This window comes from Macaca thibetana, chromosome 19 (genome assembly GCF_024542745.1).
Source record: "Macaca thibetana thibetana isolate TM-01 chromosome 19, ASM2454274v1, whole genome shotgun sequence".
NCBI classification, from domain to species: domain Eukaryota; kingdom Metazoa; phylum Chordata; class Mammalia; order Primates; family Cercopithecidae; genus Macaca; species Macaca thibetana.
The window spans coordinates 7,069,441-7,096,649 of record NC_065596.1 but is presented as its reverse complement, the minus strand read 5'-3'; the positions used below and the strand labels follow the sequence as shown (position 1 = coordinate 7,096,649).

The 27,209-nt window shown below is 55.0% G+C and overlaps 2 protein-coding genes across 4 annotated transcripts in view; one reads left to right on the top strand and one right to left on the bottom strand.

The window, feature by feature from the left end:
• Nucleotides 1–27,209, bottom strand: part of BST2 (bone marrow stromal cell antigen 2) — a 365,601-nt gene that overhangs the window by 89,790 nt on the left and 248,602 nt on the right. The gene's annotated exons all lie outside the window — the stretch shown is intronic.
• SLC27A1 (solute carrier family 27 member 1) lies at nucleotides 66–26,121 on the top strand. 3 transcript variants are annotated; one of them, XM_050769555.1, is made up of 13 exons: nucleotides 66–301; nucleotides 1,818–1,985; nucleotides 10,298–10,692; nucleotides 10,909–11,070; nucleotides 11,206–11,275; nucleotides 12,598–12,689; nucleotides 12,763–12,872; nucleotides 19,630–19,839; nucleotides 21,673–21,799; nucleotides 21,889–22,026; nucleotides 22,107–22,271; nucleotides 22,667–22,813; nucleotides 24,408–26,121. In XM_050769555.1, the coding sequence occupies exons 2-13, from the start codon at nucleotides 1,819–1,821 to the stop codon at nucleotides 24,563–24,565; spliced, it is 1,941 nt and encodes a 646-aa protein (XP_050625512.1). In that variant the 5' UTR covers nucleotides 66–301; nucleotide 1,818; the 3' UTR covers nucleotides 24,566–26,121. The 3 variants fall into 3 exon arrangements, with proteins under 3 accessions (XP_050625512.1, XP_050625511.1, XP_050625513.1); XM_050769554.1 differs by lacking the exon at nucleotides 66–301 and having other exon boundaries at nucleotides 1,741–1,985; XM_050769556.1 differs by lacking the exon at nucleotides 66–301 and having other exon boundaries at nucleotides 1,817–1,985; nucleotides 10,380–10,692.

Here is a 27,209-nt window from a genome sequence, read left to right as displayed (position 1 = left end):
TCCTGCCCAGCCCTGTCCTCCAAATACATTGGAAGCAGGCCTGGGACGCCTCCCAAGGAGAACGCTGGAAAGGTCGGCCAAGCAGGGCAGAAAACAAGCAGTGGTGGAGTTGGCAGTGGGGCAGAGGAGAGGGAGCTGGAAGGAAAGGACCCCAAAGCAGTAGCCTGCACAGTGGGCACAGGGCACCCAAGAAGGGTCCAGGAGTCTTCTGAAACAAAGGGTCCCCGGCCTCAGCCTCCTACTCCCTGCCTGCCTCCTGCCTGAGCTTCTGGGAGACTGAAGGCACCGCTTGCAGCTTCAGGTCAGCCAGAGAACAGGGTTGTGGGTGCTCCCAGGCCAGCGCTGGCAGGCGCCCGAGGGAGCATCTAGGACCCTGGGGTGCAAGTAAAGGGCCTGTAGGTGCTTCTAGGAAGGATGGGGACCTAGCGTGTGGATTTTGTCCTCCCCAGGATCCTGGGGTGTGACGTTGAGACTTAATCGACAAGGCTTCGGGACATAGATTAAGAATTAGCTGTGTCCTTGAATTACACGTGTTTTAAGACCGCGGCGATGTTTACAATTAGAGACTTCTGAGGCCCCCACGGTGTGAGTTGAGCACTCCCCTGGGGCCCTGGAATGTGTTTTTAAGAATGAAAGAGGTTTTGGGGCTTGGATTTAGGACAAGCTGGGGCAAGAATTCAGCCCACGCGGGCCGTGGGTGTGGACTGGGATCTTTTTGGTCCCCGAGGGTAGAGAGTCTGCACGCCATCTAGGGCTCGGGTCCTGCTATCTTGCGAGCCATGCCCCACGGCTGCAGGACACGTGTGTTTCCTAAAAGGAGAGGGGGTGGGGCAAGGCCTGGTTGTCATGGAGACAGCGGGGGGGGTCCCTGGCGGGCCGTTCTAGCCCCCATGTCTCGTTGACCGTCGCCTCTCTGGTCCGGTTGCCTCTCTATGGTCGTGGCTCCTGGAAGAGGGCCCGCCTCAGCTCTGCAGGCTGAGCGGCTTCGAGGTAGACAGGTGGGAAGAGGGGCGGGGCCTAGGTCCTATGGGGGCCGGAGTGAAACCCAGGAGGTGGTGACGAGCCGAAGCCTGAGGGCGGGGCCAGTGACCAGGATAGAACCTGAGCCTGGGAGCATGGGCTAGGGCCGGAACTGGGGTGGGGCTTGAACGGATGGGAGGGGTCTAGTTCAGGGAGGGGCGGGGGGGGGGGGTGCGGTGTGTGCTTGTGGGCGGGGCCATATAATCTAGCCTAGGGGGTGGAGCCTGGCTGAGAGGGGCGGGACTCGGGGGAGAGGGCCTGCACCTGTGGGTGGGGCTAGAAGTATAACCTAAGGGCAGGGCCCCGTGAGTGGCGAGAAAGCCACGGGGTAGAGGCAGGACCAGAAGGAAAGGGGACACGACGTGAAGGGTAATTCGGGGATCAAGGATACAGGCTAAATGCAGGCATATGGCGAGGCCGGACAGTGACCGACAGGGTGGACTTACTGGCTCTGGGGGCGGGGACTGTTGTAAGATTGGCAGGGAAGGATGGACTCAAAAATATGGAATAGAGCTGACCCAGGGTCAGAGGCGGAGCCTGGCCAGGACCTGGCCAATCCCAGGCCTAGGGCCGGGGTCTGGTTCCTAGTTAGCGGGCGGGTGTTAAAGCCTGGAAAGGGGGCGCCTGGCTTGAGGAGTTGACCAATCCCAGGCCTGGGGGCGGAGTCTGACCCGCACCCTTCCCGGGCTCGCGGCGGGGCGGAGCCGAGGCCTGGGGGCAGGGCTCGCTGTAGGGTCAGGGGCGGTCGCGGGCGGAGCCGGAGTGGCCCGCGGCCTCAGCGCACTCTGTCTCCCCAGGATGCGGCCTCCGGGTGCAGGCGCGGCCTCGGTGCTCTCGCTGGCGCTGTTGTGGCTGCTGGGGCTGCCATGGACCTGGAGCGCAGTAGCGGCGCTCGGCGTGTACGTGGGCAGCGGCGGCTGGCGCTTCCTTCGCATCGTTTGCAAGACCGCGAGGCGAGACCTCTTGTGAGTGTTGACGGGATCCGCCAGGGCCGGGAGTGGGGCTGAGGGCTCTGGGGGCGCACGGTGCGGGGCTGGGTTGCGAAGACAGCTTGGAGGGTCCGGAGAGCTGGGGGTGCTTTGTAGGTTGGGGGTGGGGCTGGGCCGAGGGGCGGGGCCTGAGAGGGTGACCAGTTGGGGGGCTCTGAGGGCGCTACAGGGGACACTTTAAGGATTTCTCGAGGGAGATGAGTAGCCTGCAAGGTACTTGGAGCGTTGCAGGCTGCTCAGGAGATGATCTCAGGGGCTTGGGGGGCAACTTGGGGGTCTTTGGGCTGCTGGTGGAAGTTCCAGGGAGCTGGGGCTGACTGGAAAGCCGTGGCGGTGTAGGGGTCTCTTTGGAGCCTTGTTAACTGTGAGAGACTTCAGGGGGCTCTCCAGTAGGTCACCAGGGCTCACAGGGACGACCCAATAGATAGTCTCTGGGGGTTGCCAAGACACTTTGGGTCTATCTAGGGCTTTCTCTGAGGGATGAGCGAGCTGCTTAGGAAGTCTATAAAGGACTTGCCGGGTTTCTGAAGGTGTGTATTTCCTCAGGACCGTTTCCAGCTGGGACACTGTTTGAGATTGTGGGGTCTGTGTGGGTCTTTGGGTTTGGGAGTTGTTCGGAGTGTGTAGGGAGGCTGCTGCGTATTCCAGGTCTTGTTTGGGGGTCTATTCTGGCCGTGTCTCTGAGGGGCTTGCTCAAACGAGCCGTTGGGGTCCTTCTGGGGTGAAACAGGCATTGCTGGGGGTTCCTATCAGAGCAGATCTCAGGAACAGCACCACGTGGGAGCAGGTGAACGCAGGCTAGCAGGGCAGGGTTCAACACCTTCACAGCTCCTTGTAAGATGGAGTTGCAAGAGGGACTGAACCCACTGTAAGGAGGGCACAGAGGGTGTGGAGATGGGAAGGATCCCACCGTAAGTTGACTGGTTCTGAACTTTCTAAAACTCACCCCTTCTCCATGCCATGGCCCCCTGCCCCCGGCCCCTTGGTTGTTCTGATGTGGAAATCTGACTGTGCCCTCTGCTCAGACACCTTCCACAGCCAACCCATGCTTGGCAGAAGGAAGACTCAGCCCCTAGCTGGCACTCAAGGTCCTACTATCTGTTCCCTGCCCACCTGCCACTCCCCCATCCATATGTTCACCTGGTCTTCAGAAAGACTTGCAGTGTCTCAAGCTGCCTAGAACATACTATCCAGAAGTGGTGGAAATAGAACATACTGGGCCCCTTTTAGCCAGGGCCGACTCTCCCTCTGGGAACCTTTGCCAAATTTTCCTGCTTAACACCCTCCCATAGCTTCTTGTTGCCCTTAGAATTGAGGCCATACTGGCTGAGCGTGGTGGCTCACACCTGTAATCCCAGCACTTTGGGAGGCCAAGGCAGGCAGATCACGAGGTCAGGAGATCAAGACCATCCTGGCTAACATGGTGAAACCCCATTTCTAATAAAAATACAAAAAATTAGCCGAGTGTGGTGGTGGGCACCTGTAGTCCCAGCTACTCAGGAGGCTGAGGCAGGACAATGGCGTGAACCTGGGAGGTCGAGCTTACAGTGAGCAGAGATCCCGCCACTGCACTCCAACCTGGGGGCGACAGAGTGAGACTCCATCTAAAAAAATAACAATAAATAAATAGAATTGAGGCCATACTCCTGAGCATGGCACACAAGGTCCCTGACCATGTCCCAGACTCCGCTTTCTTCCCTCTTGTCACCCTTCCGGCTGCACTTACCTCTTATCTATTGTTTGTCTGTTTGTTTGTTTGTTTGAGACAGAGTCTCGCTCTGTCACTCTGTCGCCCGGGCTGGAGTGCAATGGTGCGATCTCGGCTCACTGCAACCTCCACCTCCCAGGTTCAAGTGATTCTCCTGCCTCAGCCTCCTGAGTAGCTGGGACTACAGACATGTGCCACCATGCCTGGCTAATTTTTATATTTTTAGTACAGATAGGGTTTCATCATGTTAACCAGGCTGGTCTCAAACTCCTGACCTCAGGTAATCCACCTGCCTTGGCCTCATAAAGTGTTGGGATTACAGGCTTGAGCCACCATGCCTCGCCCCCCCACCTTTTTTTTTTTTTTTGAGACAGGGTGTCCCCTCTGTTGCCCAGGCTGGAGCAGCCTCCATCTCCTGGGCTCAAGCAATCCTCCCGCCTCAGCCTCCTGACTAACTGGGACTACAAGCACCTGCCACCGCTCCTGGATAGTTAAAAGAATGTTTTTTTATAGAGATGGGGTCTCACTATATTGCCCAGTCTGGTCTGGAACTACTAGCTTTAAGAGATTCTCCTACCTCAGCCTCCTGAGTAGCTGGGATGACAGGTGCACACCACACCCGGCTAAGTTTTGTATTTTTTGTAGAGATGTGGTTCTGCCATGTTGCCCAGGCTAGTCTTGAACTCCTGGCCTCAAGCAATTGCCCGATTTCAGCCTCCTAAAGTGCTGGGATTACCGCGCCCAGTGTGAACTGCTTTGAACCATGTTGTCTGCTTGAGGACTTTCAGACAGCCAGATTGTATGGTTGGAGTTGCACACTCATGTGAGGTTATGAGTCATTGATTGAGATTTCACCCCTTCCTCCTAGCAGCAAGGTCTGAGATACCAAATTTCCTTTTAGCTCCTGGAGTGTGTATGTTAAGGAAAGATCTTATTTTGATTTCCAATTCACCTTTACGTTGAATGGGCATGCTTTGAGGTCTTATCAGACTCAAACCTGCCTTGTCTGACACCTAAGCTGTCCCCCTCCTGGGGCTACAATGACATTTTGGCCTCTGGTTGGTCCTTATTTTCTGGTCACCTTGTTGCTACATTAATAAAAATTTAACTCGGCTGGGTGCAGTGGCTCACGCCTGTAATCCCAGCACTTTGGGAGGCTGAAGTGGGTGGATCACCTGAGGTCAGGAGTTTGAGACCAGCCTGGCCAACATGGTGAAACCTCGTCTCTACTAAAAATACAAAAATTAGCCAAGCGTGGTGGTGCACGCCTGTATTCCGAGATGTTTGGGAGTCTTAGGTAAGAGAATCACTTGAACCCAGGAGGCGGAGGTTGCAGTGAACCAAGATCGCACCATTGCACTCCAGCCTGGGCAACAAGAGCGAAACTCCATCTCAAAAAAGCAAAACAAAACAAAGATTTAACTCATTTAACCCAGCGTTTTTAGTTGTTTTCTTTTCTTTTCTTTTCTTTCTTTGCTTTGGGATTAGACGTTTCTTGTTTTTTTTGATAAAGTCTCACTCTGTCACCCAGGCTGGAGTGCAGTGGTGTGATCATAGCTCACTGTAGCCTCAACTTCCTGGGCTCAAAGGATCCTCCCACCACAGCCTCCCAAAGTGCTGGGACTACAGATGCGGGCCACAACATCCGGCAGATTTTATTTATTTTTTTGTAGAGGAGAGGTCTCGCTATGTTGCCCAGGTTGGTCTTGAACTCCTGAGGTCAAGAGATCCTCCTGCCTCAGCCTCCCAAACTGCTAGGATGACAGCTGTGAACCACCACATCTGGCCTGCCTTCTTGCGTTTTAATCTTGGGCCTCTTTCTAGACTGTGGGCCCTATAGGGGCACAGAAGGAGACCATGTCAGTCTTGGTGCCACTTTGGTCCTGTGCCCCACTCAGGATTGGCGCACAGCAGTAGCTCAGAACATGTTTGTTAGGGTAGGTGGAAGGCCATCCCTTCCTTCTTGAGTTCACCCAGGCTTCTCTCTCCCTCCTTTCCAGCTCTGCTCCCATGGGCCCCGTGGGTGTCCATGCCTGGTTCTGTCTCCCCTGGGGACAGGGCAGGAGATGGGTCCACTCTAAGTTCCTGACATGGCTTGACATACTTGCCTGTGGGTGGCAGCTTTGAAGATGGCCCCAGGGATCCCTGTCTCCTCCTCTTCCTACTTGCATGGTCCCCTCCCTTTGAGTGTGGGCTGGACCTAGTGACCCCCTTCTTTTTTTTTTTTTGGAAACGGATTTTCGCTCTGTCACCCAGGCTGGAGTGCAATGGCGCGATCTCGGCTCACTGCAACCTTCACCTCCCGGGTTCAAGTGATTCTCCTGCCTTAGCCTCCCGAGTAGCTGGGATTACAAACATGCACCACCATACCTGGCTAATTTTGTATTTTTAGTAGAGGCAGGGTTTCTCCATGTTGGCCAGGCTGGTCTAGAACTCGCAACCTCAGGTGATCCACCTGCCTGGGCCTCCCAAAGTGCTTGGATTACAAGTGTGAACCACCGAGCCCTGCCTTTTTTTTTTTTTTTTTTTTTTTTTTCGAGTTTTGAGACGGAGTCTCACTCTGCCACCCAGGCTGGAGTACAGTGGTGCGATCTCAGCTCACTGCAACCTCCAGCTCCCGGGTTCAAGCAATTCTCCTGTCTCAGCCTCCCAAGTAGCTGGGATTACAGGTGCCCACCACCACACCTCTATAATTTTATATTTTTGGTTGAGAGGGGGTTTCACCACGTTGACCAGGTTGGTCTCAAACTCCTAACCTCAGGTGACCCGCCCGCCTTGGCCTCCCAAAGTGCTGGTATTACAGGCTGAACCACCGCTCCCGGCCCTAGTGACTCCCTTCTAATGAATAAAATACATCAGAAGTGATGGAGGCTGGGTGCAGAGGCTCATGCATGTAATTCCAGCACTTTGGGAGCCCAAGATGGGAGGATTGCCTGAGGCCAGGAGTTCAAGACCAGCCTGGGCAACATGGTGAGACTCCATCTCTACACACAAAAAATTAGCTGGGGGACTGGGGCTCTCCTGTGGTCCCAGCTACTCAGGAGGCTGAGGTGGGAGGATTGCTTGAGTCCAGGAGGTCAAGGCTGCAGTGAGCCATGATTGCCCCACTGCACTCCAGCCTGGGTGAGGGAGCAAGACTCTGTCTTGAAAAATGAAGGGATGCTGACAAATCCCATTTAACACGTGAGAGAACCAAGGCACAGAGAGGGGAGGTCATTTGCCCAGGAACACACAGCTGAGGAGGCACAAGACTCCAGAGCATGTGCTCTTTAGCCACTGTGCCACACTGGAGTAGTGGGGGTGCTACATTTAGACCTTGGCTTCAGAAACGATTTCAGCACCCTGCCCTGACTCTCCTAATGTGTCCTGTACTTCCTGCATGAAATCTGATCGTATTCATCCTTGTTGATTTCTTCCGCCCCGGAGTCCTGGGCCCAGAGCTGGACAGTGGGCTCATTGTCCCCAGGCTGGGGGTGGCTTGAGCAGCTGCCAGGCAGGGCTGCCCAGGCATGTGGCTGGAACCAAGTACCGGAATCCACTGCCTGCCGGTGTGGGCGTCCTTGAGAGAGAATGAGCGAGACCAAGAGACCGGGGAGGCTGGGGGTGAATCCTCGTGTTCCTGCATCTAGCCCTCGTGTTCAGTCCGACAGTGACCAGCTGTGGCCTCAGTTCCTGTTTCTTGTTGTTGTGCTGCCTCTGGACGGGCAGCCTGCTGGCAGGGGCTGTTTCCTGTGGTTACTCCCTCAATAACGCCCCTCTCCCCATGGGTGTAACATTTGTACCCCATCATGGGGTTCTTGGGGTACTCTGTCAGATTCACTCACAGGAAGCCCTTAGAGCAGAATTGGGTGTATAATAGATGCTCCAGGCTGGGCACGGTGGCTCATGCCTGTAATCCCAGCATTTTGGGAGGCTGAGGTGGGCTGATCGCCTGAAGTCAGGAGTTCGAGACCAGCCTGGCCAACATGGTGAAACCTCGTCTCTACTAAAAATACAAAATATTAGCTGGGCGTGGTGGTGGGCACCCGTAATCCCAGCTACTCAGGAGGCGGAGGCAGGAGAATCGCTTGAACCTGGGAGGCAGAGGTTGCAGTGAGCTGAGGTGGCATCACTACATTCCAACCTGGGCGACAGAGTGAGACTCCATCTAAAAAAAAAAAAAAAAAAAAGGAAAAAACAAAGACACAGGCATTGGGCACCTGCTGTGTGCCTCATGGGCACTTGGCCTGCCACTGGGTACGTCGCCAGCACTTGATAAATGCTTTGTAATAAGTCTGCCAGGGATTAGAGGGACCCTGTGAGGGGGCTTCGTGTCTGGGTTGTTCTGTCCTCAAATTGCTCTGTGACCTTGGGCGTGTTAATTCCTCACTCTGAGCCTGCAGTTCATTCGTTATTTGACAGATAGGATCTCAGGCACCTATGCTGGAGGATGGATATAAGGTTAGCACAGGGTATGGCAGATAGTAGGTGCTTAATAAACACTGAGAATGATCATCTGTTTTTTTTTTTTTTTTTTTTTTTTTTTTTTTTTTGAGACATGGTCTTGCTCTGTCATCCAGGCTGGAGTGCAGTGGTACAATCTTGGCTCACAGCAACTTCCACCTCCTGGGTTCAAACAATTCTCATGGCTCAGCCTCCCAAATAGCTAAGACTATAGGTGCCCACCACCACGCCTGGCTAATTTTTGTATTTTTAGTAGAGATGGTATTTTGCCATGTTGGCCAGGCTGGTCTCGAACTCCTGGCCTCAAGTGACCCACCCACCTTGGCCTACCAAAGTGCTGGGATTACAGGTGTGAGCTACCACATCTAGCTGAGAATGATTATCTTGGCTGCTATATTTATTGGTTGAAGGGATGAGCAGTGCCTTTTTTTTTTTTTTTTTTTTTGAGATCGAATCTTGCTCAGTTGCCCAGGCTGGAGTGCAGTGGTGCAATTTCAGCTCACTGCAACCTGCACCTCATGGGTTCATTCTCCTGCCTCAGCCTCCTGAGTAGCTGGGATTACAGGCGCACACCATGTGTGCCAGGGATTACAGCCAGGCACACCATGCCTGGCTGCTTTTTTTGTATTTTTAGTAGAGACGGGGTTTCACCATGTTGACCAGGCTGGTCTTAAACTCCTGACCTCAGGTGATCCACCCGCCTTGGCCTCCCAAAATGCTGGGATTACAGGTGTGACCCACCGTGCCTGGCCCTCTTTCTTTCTTTCTTTCTTTTTTTTTTTTTTTTTTGAGACAGAGTCTCGCTCTTGTCGCCCAGGCTGGAGTGCAGTGGCACAATCTCGGCTCACTGCAACCTCCACCTCCTGAGTTCAAGCAATTCTCCTGCCTCAGCCTCCCAAGTAACTGGGATTACAGGCGCCTGCCACCACGCCTGGCTAATTTTTTGTATTTTTAGTAGAGACAGGGGTTCACCATGTTGGCCCGGCTGATCTCGAACTCCTGACCTCAGGTGATCCACTCACCTCGGCCTCCCAAAGTGCTAGGATTACAGGTGTGAGCCACTGCGCCCGGCCTAAAGCATTTCTTGTTTGTTTGCTTGTTTTTAAAGTTCATTCTTGGCTGGGCATGGTGGCTCACACCTGTAATCCCAATACTTTGGGAGGCTGGGGCTGGTGGATCACCTGTTAGGAGTCTGAGACCAACCTGACCAATATGATGAAACCCCATCTCTACTAAAAACACAAAAATTAGCCGGGTGTGGTGGTGGGTGCCAGCAACTCTGGAGGCTGAGGCAGGAGAATTGCTTAAACCCAGGAGGCGGAGGGTGAGCCAAGATTGCGCCACTGCACTCCAGCCTGGGCGACAGAGTGAGACTCCGTCTCACAAAACAAAACAAAACAAAACAAAACAAAACAAAAAACATTTTATTCTCATTCATCTAATAGCAAGTGGTGGCCTGCCCGCCTCCACACAGTCATTCAGGGACCTGACTCCTTGCATTGGGGGCTCTGCAGTTCCCTGGGGCCTCTGCCCCTTATATGTACTAGCGAGTGGGGAAGGGGAACTTGGAACCCTCCATCTGGGCTTGGCATTCATCCCTACACCCCCATCCACTGGCACATCTCCTGGCCCTACCTGGGGCAGGGGAACTCCCTCCCCAGTTGGGGGCACATGCTAGATGCTTCAGCCATCTGTCCCTGGTGCCACTCAGTGACCTGGGGGCGGAGCAGCTGCCCAGTTCGGGACTGGACCCTGGGGGTCCTGGTTGGAGTGGTCTGAGCATGAAGAGTCCAGGCTGGAGGCAGTGGGGGATGGTGTCAGGTGCTCCAGACGTCCCAGGGGACAGAAAGGAGGATGGGATCAGGCCCCAGCTCCCCCAGAGCCACCAAGCCAGCTGGGGTATGGGAGAGGACAGAGTGACTGGTTTATTATGCTTTGAGAATCTACCTACTTCCTGGCTGGTTGGTAAATGGCCTTTGCCCTTGGTCCCCTGAGAGACCTAGCCACCGAAAGGTTCACCATAGACCTCATCAAAGCCCCTGGCTGCCCTGGGGTCCTCCAGGGGGGAGGCTGAAGCTCCCGAAGGCCAGGCCGGGCAGGGCACCAGTGACGCTGTCCCCTCCGTCCTCCCTCCCAGCGGTCTCTCTGTGCTGATCCGCGTGCGCCTGGAGCTGCGGCGGCACCAGCGTGCCGGCCACACCATCCCGCGCATCTTTCAGGCGGTGGTGCAGCGACAGCCCGAGCGCCTGGCGCTGGTGGATGCCGGGACCGGCGAGTGCTGGACCTTCGTGCAGCTGGACGCCTACTCCAATGCGGTAGCTAACCTCTTCCGCCAGCTGGGCTTCGCACCGGGCGACGTGGTGGCCGTCTTCCTGGAGGGCCGGCCCGAGTTTGTGGGGCTGTGGCTGGGCCTGGCCAAGGCGGGCATGGAGGCCGCGCTGCTCAACGTGAACCTGCGGCGCGAGCCCCTGGCCTTCTGTCTGGGCACCTCGGGCGCTAAGGCCCTGATCTTTGGAGGAGAAATGGCGGCGGGTGAGGCCAGGCGTGGGCATCAGGTGGGCGGGGACCCAGGACTGGCCCCCGGGCGGGCGGGGAAATGCTGCACCCCAGGCCTCGGAAGGCGGCCGCCCTGGACGTGGCCATGAGGTGCACGGTCTGGGTATGCCCCGGGCAGGGAGTTGGTGCATCCCAGGCCTCGGGAGGGGGCCTGTCCGGCGGTGACCATGATCCGTATGTTGGGGACCACAGCGGTGGCCGAAGTGAGCGGGCATCTGGGGAAAAGTTTGATCAAGTTCTGCTCTGGAGACTTGGGGCCCGAGGGCATCTTGCCGGACACCCACCTCCTGGACCCACTGCTGAAGGAGGCCTCTACTGCCCCCTTGGCACAGATCCCCAGCAAGGGCATGGACGGTGAGTCAAGGGTGGGACCCCTGCCCTATCCCCTGCCCTATCTCCTGGTTCCCTACCCGCCCAGGCCCCGCTCCCAACTTCCAGGCCCCACCCCCAATGCTCAGGCCCCGTCCCTAACACCTGTATCTCCTACAGATCGTCTTTTCTACATCTACACGTCGGGGACCACTGGGCTGCCCAAGGCTGCCATTGTCGTGCACAGCAGGTGAGGGGCCCACAGGCATAATGCCCTCAGCTGCTGAGAGTGACCCAGGCTATCTTGCCAGCCTGATCTGCCCCTCAGCTCCTGTGGGCATCTCCACCTTACCCTGGGGATAGAGAGGGCAGCCACTGTTTCCTGAGCACTTGCTCTGTGTCTAGACCAGGGCCAAGCCCTCCACGAGTAAACTCATTGCAACCCTGGTAACTGTTTGGGGCTGGACAAAGGCATCACACCCATTTTCACATCCATCTTGGGACCCGGTTGCCCTGTGCCCACTACTCTGGGACCTCTCTCATCCCCCCACCTGTTCACCACATCCATCCCATCAGAAAAACTCGTCCCCTCCATCTGTCTACTTTTTTCCATGCCCCCCACCTGGACCTGTGCCAGGACCTCCTCAGGCTCCTCCTGCTCCCCCCCACTCTCCTCCACACACCATAGCCCGGTTCCTGTCAGCAGCTACGGGAGGGTTGAAAATCCTAAATCAGACCTCCCCTGCCCCAGTCCTCCCTGCACCTGCCGTGACCCTCAGAATAAAACCTTCTGTCGGGCCAGGCACGATGGCTCACGCCTGTAATCCCAGCACTTTGGGAGGCTGGGGCAGGCGGGTCACTTGATGTCAGGAGTTTGAGACCATCCTGACCAACGTGGTGAAACCCCGTCTCTACTAAAAATACAAAAATTAGCCAGGCGTGGTGGCACATGACTGGTAATCCCAGCTACTCAGGAGGCTGAGGCAGGAGAATTGCTTGAACACGGAGGCGGAGATTACAGTGAGCTGAGATCACGCCACTGCACTCCAACCTGGGTGACACAGCAAGACTCCCTCTCAAAAACAACAACAACAAAAAAAACAAAACAAACAAAACCTCTCTCAGATCGTGTGGCCTCTGCCACTTCCCTGATGTCATTTTCCTCCCCTTCACCCCTTGCTCACTCCTCAGCCCCCCAAACTCTTCAAACCCATACGCTCCTTCCGGCCTCAGGGCCCTTGCTGTGCTGTGCCTGGGCACTCTTCCATAGCTCACCGCCACAGCTCTTTCTTGCTAGGTCTCAGATCACACTTTACCTCCCCAGACAGGATTCCCCAACCGCCCTGGCTGCGTCACCATCAGCCCCTCTATGCCCTTTGACCCTGTTATATCCCTCGTGACACCTAACACCACCAACACTTGTTCGTTGCGTGTTTCTTTCCTGCCAGCCTGCGAACCCATGCGAACTGGGCTGGCTTTGCCTGAGTCCACACCCAGCATGCTTCCCCATGCCTGTACCCTGGGGGATTTAGGTCCCAGCCTCTGCCCTCCCGGCTCCCCCTCCCCCTGCAGGTACTACCGCATGGCAGCCTTCGGCCACCACGCCTACCGCATGCAGGCGGCTGACGTGCTCTATGACTGCCTGCCCCTGTACCACTCTGCAGGTACTATGGGGCGGCCTGGGTAGGGAACGGTGGGTGGGGGCGGAGGACCCCTTACCGAGGCCACCCTCTGCAGGAAACATCATCGGCGTGGGGCAGTGTCTCATCTATGGGCTGACAGTCGTCCTCCGCAAGAAATTCTCGGCCAGCCGCTTCTGGGACGACTGCATCAAGTACAACTGCACGGTCAGGCCCTGCCCTGTTCTGTCTAGACCCCGCCCCTCCCAGCCAGGCCTCACCTCCTCCCAATCAGGCCCCACCACCTCCTGGTGAGGCCCCTCCCCTCCCAGCAAAGCCCCACCTCCTCCTGGCCAGGCCCCGCCCTCTCCCAGCCAGGCCCCGCCCCCGACCAGGCTCTATTCCCTTAACTCCCTTCTGTGCGCCCTCCTGCCCACCTGCTGGCGCAACCTGCTCCCCGGTCTCTGGGGGTGGGGTGGGGAGCGGGTGTCCAGACCAGGGCTAAACCCTCCATGTGTAAACTCAATGGAATCCTATAACTGCTGGGAGGGTGGACCCATTTTGCAGCTGGGGAAACTGAGGCTTGTAATGCGGCTGGGATTGGGCCCAGGGTGCCTGAGCTCCTTAAGGCAATGCCTTCCCCATGCCTTGTGCCCTGTGGGTCTTCCCTGCTGCTGACTGTAGAGAATTGAGACCCTGGGACGGGAAGGGCGATGAGGCTGGGGCTTCCAGGTGAGGAATGCGTGAGTCGTAGGTGGAGGCATCTGCTGTCCCGGAGAGGAGAGCAGGCGGAGGTTAACAGCAGGAATTCTCCTTTCCCCTCCGTGGTGAGAGGAAACCAGGCTGAGGGTTTCAGTGCTGTAACCGGGGGCAGGATACAGGAAATACAGGTGGGAGGTACAGGAAACAGGTATGGAGCCCGGAGGGAATAGCAAGGCTGGCCGGGAAGGATTGGATGTGAAGTTGTCCAGGGACTCTGGCAAGTTGGCAGACGCAGATTGGACAGATGGGACCCAGAGAGGTTCAGCCACTTGTCCAGGTCACACAGCTGAGCAGGGGTTGGAGGCTCCGGGCTGAGCATCCTGGGGTACACCACAAGGTCCACAGCTGTGCTTGGCTCCGCTTTTAAGGAGTTTCGGTTCTGGTTGGCGGGCGGGCGGGGGTAGTCTTGGGAAAATTACTAATCTGCATGTTGAAATGCAAAAGTATATTTTTATTTTGTTTATTTATTATCATATATTTTTTTGAGACAGGATCTCACTCTGTCGCCCAGGCTGGAGTGCAGTGGCACCATCATGGCGCACTGCAGCTTCGACCTCCTGGGCTCAAGTGATCCTCCAGCATCGGCCTGCCAAGTAGCTGGGACTACAGGTGCTCACCACCACGCCTGGCTCATATTTGAATTTTTTTTGTAGAGAAGGGATTTCGCCATGTTGCCCAGGCTGGTCTCAAACTCCTGGGTTCAAGCAATCCACCCGCCTCAGCCTCCCAAAGTGCTGGGATTACAGGCGTGAGCCACTGTACCCAGCCCAAAAGTATCTTTTAAAAAAAATTATAGACAGTAGCAAATACACATAGACGTGGACAGAAAAGTATAGAGCGTTCTGGCGCACCCCTCAGCTGGACCCAGGGGCCATCAGATACCCTGTCCTGCCCCTCTCCCCCTCCCCACATCCTCCCCTCGGCAATGGCGTAAAGCATCCCTCAGACAGCATCATGTTTCCTAGGTAGCTGTTTCGGTATAACCTTTGAAAGATAAGTATGTGTTTTTTCAAATTAAAGTGAAATTCATATAAATTAGCCATATTAAAGTGAATAATTTGGCCAGGCACAGTGGCTCACGCCTGTAATCCCTGCACTTTGGGAGGCTGAGGTGGGCAGATCACTTGAGGTCAGGAGTTTGAGACCAGCCTGTCCAACATGGTGAAACCCCATCTCTACTAAAAGTACAGAAATGTAGCATGGCGTGGTGGTTGGTGCCTGTAATCCCAGCTACTCGGGAGGCTGAGGTGGGAGAATTGCTTGAACCTGGGAGGCAGGGGTTGCAGTGAGCCAAGATTGCATCACCGCACTCCAGCCTGGGCACGACAGAGCGAGAAATCCATCTCAAAAAAAAAAAAAAAAAAAAAAAAATGGCTGGGCATGATGCTGCGTGCCTGTAATCCCAGCTACCTGGAAGGCTGAGGCAGGAGAATCGCTTGAACCTGGGAAGCCGAGGCTGCAGTGAGCTGAGATCGTGCCACTGCACTCCAGCCTGGGCAGCAGAGTGAGATTGAGATTCCATCTTTAAAAAAAAAAAAAGGTCAATAATTTGGTGGCATTTACAATGTACAATCACCATGTCTGTCTAGATCCAGAACATTCTCATGCTCCCCAAAGGAAATCCCATCCCCAGTTACTCCCCATTCCTCCACCCCCAGCCCCTGGCAACCACTAATCTGCTTCCCGTCTCTATGATTTGCCTGTTCTGGACATTTCAGATCAGTGGAGTCAGACACTGTAGCCTTTTGTGTCTGGTAAGGATTGTTTTTAAGTGACAGTGATTTATCAGTGTCATTAGGAATCTGGACAGTGGCTCAATCCTGTTTCACAATGTCAAAAATGTGTTTTTTCTTATTTCCATAATTAAACACACAACCACCATTATGACTGGTTGATGTGTCTTGTAAGAATTCTTGGCTAAGCACAATGGCTCATGCCTGTAATCCCAGCACTTTGGGAAGCCGAGGTGGGAGGATCACTTGAGCCCAAGAGTTGGAGACCAGCCTGGGCAACATAGCGAGTCCCTCATCTCTACAAAAAAATTGAAAATCTAGCTGGTTGTGGTGGGTTGTGCCTGTAGTCCCAGATGCTTGGGAGGCTGAGGTGGGAGGATTGCTTGAGCCCAGGAGGTCAAGGCTGCTATGAGCCGTGATTGTGCCAGTGTACTCCAGCCTGGGCAACAGAACAAGCCCCTATCTCCAAAAAAAAAAAAAAAAAAAAAAAGAAAAGAAAAAAAGAAATATTTCTTCTGTAGGTGCCTTTTCTCTTTCTGTCTGTCTCTCTTCCCTCTTGGAGTTTATTACAGAAATTGAGATAGTGTCCAGACTAGGTTTGACTCTTAACATTTGGGGCTGGATCATTCCCTGGGGTGGGAGGTGTCCTGTGCATTGTAGCATATATTTAGCAACATACCTGGCCTCCACGCACCGGATGCCAGTAGCAGTCCCTTTCCCCCAAGTCGTGACAATTAAAAAAAAAATGTGTCTAGACATTGCTAAGGGTCCCTGGGGGACAGAATGGTCCCCGCTTGAGAATCAGGGGTCTAGATATTTTATCGGCTTCAAACTCAACTTTTTTGGCAAAGATTCCTTATGGGTGGTGCGGTGTCCTCCCACTGGGAAGCCCGTCACGTCTGATGGCCTCTCTTTGTCCTTGACATACCATCTTGCATTGGTTGCTACTTACTGTCTCCGGGCCCTTGGAAGCTCATTCTGTCAGTTTCCTAGAAGTGGAATTTTGTGTCAAATAAGGCACACAGTGAACATTGAGAGGCTCTTTAAGAAATAGAGGATGGGAAGTTAGCCAGGCGTGGTGGCAGGCGCCTGTAGTCCCAGCTATTTGGGAGGCTGAGGCAGGAGAATCCTGTGAACCCAGGAGGTGGAGGTTGCAGTGAGCCGAGATCACGCCACTGCACTCCAGCCTGGGTGACAGAGTGAAACTCCATCTCAGAAAAAACAAAAACAAAACAAAACCAAACCAAACCAGAGGACAGAATCTCTAAACATGATGTTTAACAAGGACACAAGGAGAAAACAAGAGCATGCATTTATTTGGATTCAGAAATTACATCTCCTGATTGCAGCATAGGGAAACTGCTTGCTGCTGTGTTATCTGTAAAATCAGTTGCAGTGTAGCCATTCTCATGGGGGCAGGCGGTTATAATCTAGAAGTTTACTGACTTTTTTTTTTTTTTTTTTTTGAGACAGTTTTGCTGCATCTCCCAGGCTGGAATGGAGAGGTGTGATCTCGGCTCACTGCAACCTCCTTCTCCTCCTGGGTTCAAGTGATTCCCCTGCCTCAGTCTCCCGAGTAGCTAGGATTACAGGGGTCCACCACCAAGCCTGGCTAATTTTTTGTATTTTTAGTAGAGACGGGGTTTTGCCATGTTGGCCAGGCTGGTCTCGAACTCCTGACCTCAGGTGATCTGCCTGCCCTAGCCTCCCAAACTGCTGGGATTACAGCCATGAGCCACAGCACCCGGCTTTTGTTGCTTATTTCTTTCTTACTGTACATGTGCTAACAAAAAAGGGAAGGTGGAGCCCCCATGGTGGAGGCTACCTGCCCAGCCCCAGGTAGCCCTTTCCTTTTTTTTTTTCTCTCTTTTTTGAGACGGAATCTCACACTCGGTTGCCCAGACCGGAGTGCAGTGGCGTGATCTCGGCTCACTACAACCTCCACCTCCCAGGTTCAGGTGATTCTCCTGCCTCAGGCTCCTGAATAGCTGGGATTCAGGCATGTGCCACCACTCCCGGCTAATTTTGTATTTTTAGTAGAGATGGGGTTTCACCATGTTGGCCAGGCTGGTCTCGAACTCAGATGATCCGCCCGCCTTGGCCTCCCAAAGTGCTGGGATTACGGGCGTCAGCCACCATGCCCAGCCTCCGGTAGCCTTTTTGTTGGTGCAGCTGCTGGCATCCCCCCGTGCAAGCTTCCAGCTTCCTTATCTGTGTTTGCAGCCCGATCTTCCAGGCTGCTTTTTGTTAGAAAATAAGTGATTTCTTGGGCTGCTTTTTGTTAGAAGGGAAGTTCTACCAAGAACTCTTTTTTTTTCAAATAAAAAAGAAATAGGCAACGTGGAATAGCTACCCACTTGCATAATAAGAGATTGGGTTGGGGGCTACCAGAGACTTGTACCCTATGTGGATGGCACACCTGGTCCTCACCGGTTTTTCGCTGTCTATTTAGATCAGATACAGCCTACCTGCTAGCTTGTCTATTAAAATCCTTGTTTTTTTTTTTTTTTTTCCCCGAGGTGGAGTCTTGCTCTTGTCCCCAGGCTGGAGTGCAATGGAGCAATCTTGGCTTACTGCGACCTCTGCCTCTTGGGTTCAAGAGATTCTCCTGCCTCAGCCTCCCGAGTAGCTGGGATTACAGGCACATGCCACCAAGCCTGGCTAAATTTTCTTGTATTTTTGTAGAGATGAGGTGTCACTACATTGGCCAGGCTGGTCTCGAACTTCTGACCTGAAGTGATCTGCCCACCTCGGCCTCCCAAACTGCTGGGTTTACAGGCGTGAGCCACCGTGCCCAGCCATGTGCCCATTCTTAAACCAGTCATATTAGCTGAGGAGGGGCTGGGCTGATTGGCCAGGTTCTCTCCTGGAGATGGTGTGGACTGCACCACACCTAAGACAGTGGCCCAAGTCTGAGAATGGAGGGAGAGGACCCTCCTTCTTAGGTCCCCACTGTTGGTCAGCAGCCAGTGATCTCGGGTGCACTGTGTTTCCTCTCTGGGCCTCAGTACCTTCATCTCCAAGCCCAGCTCAGAGAGTGGCGGTGGTGTCTGCTGATCATATTGGTTTAATCATCAGCTATTTAGTCAGTACCTTCTCAGGGGCTCAGCTGGGGCACAGGGGATGCCTCAGTGACGTTTAAGCTGAGACTGAAGAGTTCAGGCAAATGCATCTGGGGGGAAGACTGCTTCAGGCAAAAGGCTAGCGTGTGCAAAGTCCCTGAGGAGGCAGAGTGTTCAGCGGAGATGGAGGGAGAGGAGGCAGCAGGGGCGGCAGGGCCAGATCCACTTGGCCACAGGAAGAAATGTAGGTTTCATTCTGTGAGTGAGTGGGAAGCCCAGAGCACATTTGCAGCTGTTACAATCCATGTAGTGGGTAATCCCTGGCATGCAACTGTTTTATTCCGACTCTGGGGCCGGGATGCCTGGCTTCAAATCAGATTCTGCCACTTCCCAGCTCTGTGATCTCGTTCCAGTTCCCTACCATCTGTGAGCCTCGGTTTCTCCATCTGTAAAGTGGGGGGTGGGGGGCGGGGACAGTCATTCCTAAGCCCACCTGGAGAGGAGAACTCAAAGGCACCGTGGGGCATCTGGCGGATGACCCCAGGAAGCCATTGCGGGGCTGGAGAATGTGTGGCAGGGAGGGAAGATGTCCTGCAGGGGGAGCCCATGAGCAGGTGGCTCCGTGGGCACCTGAGGCTCTGTCTGGATGCAGAGCAGCCTAGTGCGTGCACCTGGGAGTGGTCTGCCCAGGGGTGGCGCTCTGGCCAGCCCAGGCTCAGCCAGGGGACTCTAGGTAACAGTGTAGGCTCCAGGCCGAGGATTGCCCTGCGGGGTGTCAACTCTCCTGCTAGTCCTGCCCTGTGTGCCTGCTGAGGCTCAGACAGGGATGTGTTATCGCCAGAAAGCTGTCCGGCAGAATCGAGGGGCCATGAAGGGGTGCAGGTAGGGAGAGGGGGAAGAAGACACTGACTGCATCTGCTTGGATAGAAGTTGCCTCCGGCCAGGCACACGTAGCTCACACCTGGAATCTCACACTTTGGGAGGCTGAGGCAGGATTGCTTGAGGCCAGGAGTTCAAGACAAGCCTGGGCAACAGAGCGAGATCCCCCATCTCTACAAAAAAATCTGTAGTCCCAGCTACTCGGGAGGCTAAGGCTGGAGGATCACTTGAACCCAGGAGTTTGAGGCTGCAGTGAGCCCTGATCACGCTACTGCACTCCAGCAGCCTGGACGGCACAGGGAGACCCCAACTTAAAAAAAAAAAAAAAAAAAAAACTGCATCCTAGGTCCTTTGCAAGAGACTAAACGAGTCCTAGGAGTCAATGTGAACCCTAATGGAGTGTGGACGATTCTGCAGCTATCATCATCCTTAGGCTGTTTCGCTCACAGGATTAGCTCCCTGGGTAGGGCGGTCTCGGGGTCTCTCCTCTGATCCGGGCTCCCCACCGCCTGCCGGTCCCATCACCCACTTCCTCACTCCGCCCCCCAGGTGGTTCAGTACATCGGTGAGATTTGCCGCTACCTACTGAAGCAGCCGGTGCGCGAGGCGGAGAGGCGACACCGCGTGCGCCTGGCAGTGGGGAACGGGCTGCGTCCAGCCATCTGGGAGGAGTTCACGCAGCGCTTCGGCGTGCGCCAGATCGGGGAGTTCTACGGCGCCACCGAGTGCAACTGCAGCATTGCCAACATGGACGGCAAGGTGCGCACCAGCAGGGCCCCGGGGCAGGTCTCGCAGTTCAGGGACGGCCACTGCCTTCTCTTCCTGGGGCCCCTGGGATCCATAAAGCAGCCTGGACTAGCGCGGAAGGTTCCGCCAAGGCGCGTGCAGTACTGGCGTAAGGAGAGTTCCTGGGACTGCCGGTGTACCACCAGAGGATTAATGCACAGCATGCAGGAAGAATCCTCAAGCCTGCACAGTCATGTGACTGTGATCCTTGAGTCAGGAGAGTTGGAGGATAGGTATGGCTGTGCGCCCTGGCAAGTGCCTCAGCCTTTCTGAGCCTTAGTTTCTGCGTGTGGAGATTAGTTAGGAGAATAGGGCTCTGGGTACCTTGCTGTTATTTTTGTTGTTGTTGTCGTTGTTTGAGACAGAGTCTCGCTCTGTCACCCAGGCTGGAGTGCAGCCGTGTGATCATAGCTCACTGTAGCCTTCAGTTCCTGAGCTCCAGCGATCCTCCTGCCTCAGCCTCCCAACTTGCTAGCAAACAGATACCTTCATAATTAGCAACTACTTACTCTATTAATCATCTCCATTCTGCGCTTGCATGAATCTCCCTCTCCTTTCCCAAGCCCCTCCCATCCAAGGCCAAGAACAGACCATAATAATGATCATAAAGCAAATGTCGGCCGGGCACGGTAGCTCACACCTGTAGTCCTAACACTTTGGGAGGCTGAGGCAGGAGGATCACTTGAGGCCAGGAGTTTGAGACCAGCATAGGCAATGTGGTGAGACTCCCTTCTCTACAAAAAATAAAAAATTAGCCAGGCATGGTGGTGGGTGCCTGTAGTCACTGCTACTAGGGAGGCTGAGGCGGGAGGATCACTTGAGCTCACCAGATTGAGGTTGCAGTGAGCTATGACTGCACCACTGGACTCCAGCCTGGGCAACAGAGTGAGACTCTGTGTCTCTAAAAAGGAAAAAAATAAGAAAGAAAGCAGCAAGTGCCATGGGGGCTGGGTCCCCAATGCCAAGAACAATGCTCCTTCCTCACTGTGCTTGGTGTTGGATGGCCAGCCCCCAGGGCACTTTTGCTCATGTAGCTCAGATTCCTGCATAGGAAACACACCAGGCCGGGCATGGTGGCTCAGGTCTGTAATCCCAGCACCTTGGGAGGCCGAGGCGGGCGGATCACTTGAGGTCACAAGTTTGAGACCAGTCTGGCCAACATGGCAAAACCCCATCTCTACCAAAAATACAAAAAACAAACAAACAAAAAATTAGCTGGGCTCAGTGGCATGCACCCATAATCTCAGACTCAGGAGGCTGAGGCATGAGAACCACTTGAACCTGGAAGGCAGAGGTTACAGTGAGCGAATTTGCACCACTGAATTCCAGCCTAGGCGACAGAGTGAGACTCTGTCAAAAAAAAAAAAAAAAAGGGAAAGGGGAAAGGCAGAAAGAAACACAGCAGACAGGGTGTAGTGGCTCAAACATGTTGGATGAGCATTTGCGTTCATAGAACCATGCCGAGCAGGGTGGCGGGCAGCAGGGGAAGCTCTGCAGTATCTCATGTAGCTGTAGGGCCCACACTGAGGCATCCACTTCCTGCCAGCATGGATGGTTTTGTGGCCCAGGAAGTGGGTGCCAGTGGCAGGTCTTCTCTTGACTGAATGCAGGCTGGGAAAGTGGGAGGAGGGGCCCTGAGTTGGAGGCGGCATTTACTACCCTGCTTTTGCAGATCAGCCAAGGTCAGAGAGCTTAGAGTGACACTGGAGGTGCTAGTTCCAAGCCCCGGGGCAAGGCAGGCAAAGTGTTAGTGAGAAGGCCCCCGCATATCCCTGGCTCCTTCCAACTCGGTTCACCCCATCCCAGGTCGGCTCCTGTGGTTTCAACAGCCGCATCCTGCCCCACGTGTACCCCATCCGGCTGGTGAAGGTCAATGAGGACACGATGGAGCTGCTGCGGGATGCCCAGGGCCTCTGCATCCCCTGCCAGGCCGGTGAGCAGGGCCCCCAGGTGGTCCCCCCAGGAGCTCGGGTCCCCACGCGCTGCCTGCCTAGCGCAGCCTGAGCGTGGCCTCCTCCCTAGGGGAGCCTGGCCTCCTCGTGGGCCAGATCAACCAACAGGACCCGCTGCGCCGCTTCGACGGTTATGTCAGTGAGAGCGCCACCAGCAAGAAGATCGCCCACAGCGTCTTCAGCAAGGGCGACAGCGCCTACCTCTCAGGTGCGCAGCCTGCTAGGCCCCGGTGACTGGCTGTGCGGATGGGGATCCGCCACCCATCTGCCCCCTTTCTCCTCTGCCAGGTGACGTGCTAGTGATGGACGAGCTGGGCTACATGTACTTCCGGGACCGTAGTGGGGATACCTTCCGCTGGCGAGGGGAAAATGTCTCCACCACGGAGGTGGAGGGCGTGCTGAGCCGCCTGCTGGGCCAGACAGACGTGGCCGTCTATGGGGTGGCTGTTCCAGGCAAGCTGGGGTTGCAGGGGGTGGTCCTGAGGCATGGTTCCGAGGGAGCTCAGCCAAAAGGGGCTTGGAGGTACAGGTGCCCTTGGGCAGTGCACAACCTGGACAACTGCTCATGGCAGCCCAGGAGGAAGCACTGGAACTGGAGCCAGTTCACCTGGGGGATGCTGAGCCTCAGTTTTGTCATCCAGAAAATGGGATCATGAAAGCCCACCTGTCTCAGGGCTTCAACAAGCCAAAAAGGAGCGCCATAAAATGTGTGCTGCTTCCATAAATGTCAGCCCAGGTGGGGAGAGACTGGAAATGAGAGACCAGGGGCTACTGCTTGACAGTGTATCTGGTCCTGCTGGTGGGGAGGATGAGGGGTGCGGTGTCCCCAGCTGAGCCTCTGCCTCCAGGAGTGGAGGGTAAGGCAGGGATGGCGGCCATCGCAGACCCCCACAGCCTGCTGGACCCCAACGCGATGTACCAGGAACTGCAGAAAGTGCTGGCACCCTATGCCCGGCCCATCTTCCTGCGCCTCCTGCCCCAGGTGGACACCACAGGTGCGAGTCTCCCCCACCCCAACCTCTCTCTTCATCCATCAGCACGTCTGTTGATTCATGTCTTGGTCCATCTCGTGTTGCTCTAAAAGAATATCTGGCTGGGTGCGGTGGCTCACGCCTGTAATCCCAGCACTTTGGGAGGCTGAGGCAGGTGGCTCACCTGAGGTCAGGAGTTCGAGACCAGCCTGGCCAACATGGTGAAACCATCTCTCTACTAAACATACAAAAAAAATTAGCTGGGTGTGGTGGTTCCTGTCTGTAATCCCAGCTACTTGAGAAACTGAGGCGGGAGAGTTGCTTGAACCGGGAGGCAGAGATTGCAGTGATCCGAGATGGCGCCACTGTACTCCAGCCTGGGTGACAGAGTAAGACACTGTCTCAAAGAAAATAATAATAATAAATAATTTCAACATGATTTTTGGTGTGGACAAACAAATCGTATCCAAACCATTTACTTATTCATCCTAGTTCAGGACACTGTCCTGGGACTGACACAAGGGTTCATAGCCAGCTAGCACTGTGGGCTCACGCAGGTCCTTTCTGCTGTTTTATTCTAGTAGTTACTTATTTCCATTCCTCACTTCCACTGTCATTAAGCATTCTGAACTAGTCAGTGTTATCTTTCCTTTTTTTTTTTTTTTTTTTTTTGAGATGGAGTCTGTCTCTATCACCCAGGCTGGAGTGTAGTGGCACAATCTCGGCTCACTGCAACCTCACTTCAGCCTCCTGGGTTCAAGTGATTCTCCCGCCTCAGCCTCCCAAGTAGTTGGAACTACAGGCACATGCCATGACACCTGGCTAATTAAAAAAAAAAAAAAATTGTTGAGAGGCTGAGGCGGGACGATCACTTGAGGTCAGGAGTTCGAGACCAGCCTGGTCAACACAGTGAAACCCTGTCTCTATTAAAATTACAAAAATTAGGCAGGCATGGTGGCACGCTCCTGTAATCCCAGCTACTTGGGAGGCTGAGGCAGGAGAATTGCTTGAACCTGGGAGGTGGAGGTTGCAGTAGGCCAAGATCATGCCATTGCACTCAAGCCTAGGTGACAGAGCAAGACTATGTCTCAAAAAAAGAAAAAAAAAAAAAAAAGAAGAAACAAAAATTGTTTTTGTAGAGACAGGGTCTGTGTTGCCCAGGCTGGTCTCAAACTCTTGGGCACAAGTGACCCTCTTGCCTTGGCCTCCCAAAGCATTGAGATTATAGGCATGAGCCATTATTGTGCCTAGCCCCAATAAAACTTTATTTACAAAAACAGGTGGAGGGCCAAATTTGGCCCACAGGATGTAAGTTGCTAAACTCTGATCCGTTGTGTAATAGACACAGCCCTGCCTGTCATGTGGGGAATGGACACATGACCAGGCAGGGTGCAGTTTCTTGCTCTGGTGAGGAGTGGTCAGGGAGGCCTCCCTGGAGGAGGGGGCATGAAGCCAGGATCTGACAGACAAGGGGGAATCAGGCAGGCAAAATGGGGAAGAACATTCCTGCCCAGGGGACAGGCTGTGGGGAGGCCCAGAGGTGCAGGAGAGGGCGTTGAGTTGAGGCCTCCCAGAAGCCACCTGCTCAGCCCTTATCTGTCCCCCATCCCCACTATAGGCACCTTCAAGATCCAGAAGACGAGGCTGCAGCGAGAGGGCTTTGACCCACGCCAGACCTCGGACCAGCTCTTCTTCCTGGACCTGAAGCAGGGCCACTACCTGCCCTTAAACGAGGTGGTCTACACTCGCATCTGCTCGGGCGCCTTCTCCCTCTGAAGCTGTCTCCCTACTGGCCAGAAACTTCGGGCCTGGTGGGAAAGGCAGGCTTGAGCCAGACAGCCCTGCCTCGGGGTGGCCACCTCCTACACACCCACTTGGCCAAGCTGTACCTGGCAGGGCCCATCCTAGACTGAGAAACTGGAACCTCAGAGGAACCCATGGCTTTCTGCTGCCTTGGTGCCCCTGTGTCTGTCTCCCCTCCCTGCTTTCCGGCCTCTGTCTCCTTCCATCCCTGTCCCTATCTGGTCTTAACTCTTCCCTCTTTTTCTTCCCGCCCCCCTCCTTTTTTTTTTTTTGAGACAGAGTCTTGCTCTGCTGCCCCGGTTACAGCGCAGTGGTGTGATCTCGGCTCACTGCAACCTCTGCCTCTGGGTTCAAGTGATCCTCCCCCCTCAGCCTCCTGAGAGCTGGGATTACGGGCACCCACCACCACATCCAGCTAATTTTTATATTTTTAGTAGAGACGGGGTTTCACCATGTTGGTCAGGCTGGTCTTGAACTCCTGACCTCAGGTGATCCGCTGGCTTCGGCCTCCCAGAGTGCTGGGATTACAGGCGTGAGCCACCGGGCCCGGCCTTTCCTTTTTCCTCTCTTCTCCTGCCGAGAGTGGAACACGCATGTCCTGGAAGCTGCGTCTTGTGCGGGGCCCAGCTGCTCTCGGGGGCTGCGTGAATCATCTCCCCTGGGCCCTGGACTCAGACTGGGGCCTCTCCACCTCCCTCTCGGCTGTGCCTTACAGAGCCCCGGTCCAGGCCTCCTGCGGCTGTTGGGTTCCAGATGCTGCAGCTCCATGTGACTTCCCAGCAGGCCCTCCACCCTCCCTGCTGAATGGAGGAGCTGGGGGTCCCCCAGGCCAACTGGAAACATCTCCCAGGCTAGGCCAATTGCCTTTTGCACTTCCCTGTTCCTGTCACATTTCCCCAGCCCCACCTTCCCCTCCTGATGCCCTGAAAGCTTCCGGAATTGACTGTGACCGCTTGGATGTTGCCACTGTCAGCCGCTGCCTTGATGTCCCCATTTAGCCATCTTCATGGAGCTCCTGCTGGAGGTCCCTGAACCCTGCACTTCGTGGCTGCTCAGCTGGCTGCTTCCTGTCCTGGGAGGAGGCCTCCTGGGTATCTTCATCTGCTGTGGCTACCGGAGGATCCCATAGGAGAGGCAGCAGAGGGGTCAGCGGAGGTCTCTTGCCAGGGACTGGCCTCTCAAGCCTCAGGGGTTCTAGCCTGTTAAATATCTCCCACATCACGGTGGCCCCTCCAATGTCCCCACTGATGGCTCTGACACTGTGTTGGTGGCGATGTTCCAGACAATCCCACCAGGACGGCCCAGACATCCCTACTGGCCTCGCTAGTGGCTCATCTCGGACACCCATGCCAGCCTTTCTGGGGCCGGCCACCCAGGCCGCCTGTCCATCTGTCCTCCCTCCAGCAGCACCCCCTGGCCCCTGGAGTGGTGGGGCCATGGCAAGAGACACCATGGCGTCTCATGCGAACTTTCCTGGGCACTGTGGTTTTATTTCCTAATTGATTTAAGAAATAAACCTGAAGACCATCTGGTGCCTGCTGGGAGCCCATTCATTGAGTGTCCCCACGTGGCACAGAACTCTTGCTGAGTTTCAGAAGGCAGGACTCGGCCGGCCGGGCATAGTGGCTCATGCCTGTAATCCCAGCACTTTGGGAGGCTGAGGTGGGTGAATCACTTGAGCCCAGGAGTTCAAGACCAGCCAACATGGTGAAACCCTGTCTCTACTAAAAATACAAAAAAAAAATAATTAGCTGGGCTTGGTGGCTCACACCTGTCATCCCAGCTACTCGGGAGGCTGAGGCAGGAGAATCGCTGGAACCCAGGAGGCAGAGGTTGCAGTGCACTCTAGCCTGGGTGGCAGAGCGAGACTCTGGTTCAAAATAGAGAGAGAGGGAAGGAGGGAAAGAGGGAGGGAGGAAAGAAATACAAAAAGGAGTCAGGCGTGGTGGTGTGGGAGAAAGGGAGAAAGGAAGGAAATACAAAAGATAGCCAGGCGTGGTGGTGCGCACCTGTAATCCCAGCAACCCCGGAGGCTGAGGCAGGAGAACTGCTTCAGCCCAGGAGGTGGAGGTTGCAGTGAGCCGAGATGGTGCCACTGCACTCCATCCCTGGTGACAGAGCCAGACTCTGTCTCAAAAAAAAAAAAAAAGAAGGTGGGACCTCGTACCATGCGGCCCCCTCTGCAAGACCAAGGGGACCTTGGGGCAGGGGCCCTCGGCTTGGCCCCCTCGCTGGCCTGCCGAGGGGGAGGCACCTCCCTGCAGGGTGTGGGCCTCACAGGCCTGCGCTGGCCTGTGTGGTTGCAGGGGAGGGATGGCCAATCTGCCTGTGAGTTCCTGCAGGTGTTGCAGGATGGCTCCGATCACAGTGTGTCCTGGCACCTGTGGCTGCCCTGGGAGTGTCCTTCCGTGTACAGGCCAGCTGCTGTGAGAGCTCTGGGTGAAAGTTGCTAGGCCTGCTGGGGTGGCCATCTGAGCTGGGATTCGAACTCAGGACTCCAAGCTCAGGAGTCTATATAGTATTCCTCCCAATCCCTGGGGGATATGTTCCAAGACCCCAAATCGATGCCTGAAACTGACCATAATACTGAGCCCTAAATAGGTTTTGTTTCTTTTGT

Excerpts from the sequence above, each read along its gene's own strand:
- SLC27A1 (XM_050769555.1), top strand. The coding sequence starts at position 1,819 with ATGCGGCCTCCGGGTGCAGGCGCGGCCTCGGTGCTCTCGCTGGCGCTG. Across the intron at positions 10,693-10,908 it reads TGGAGGAGAAATGGCGGCGG|CGGTGGCCGAAGTGAGCGGG; the intron begins GTGAGGCCAGGC and ends TGGGGACCACAG. Across the intron at positions 21,800-21,888 it reads CTGCATCCCCTGCCAGGCCG|GGGAGCCTGGCCTCCTCGTG; the intron begins GTGAGCAGGGCC and ends CCTCCTCCCTAG.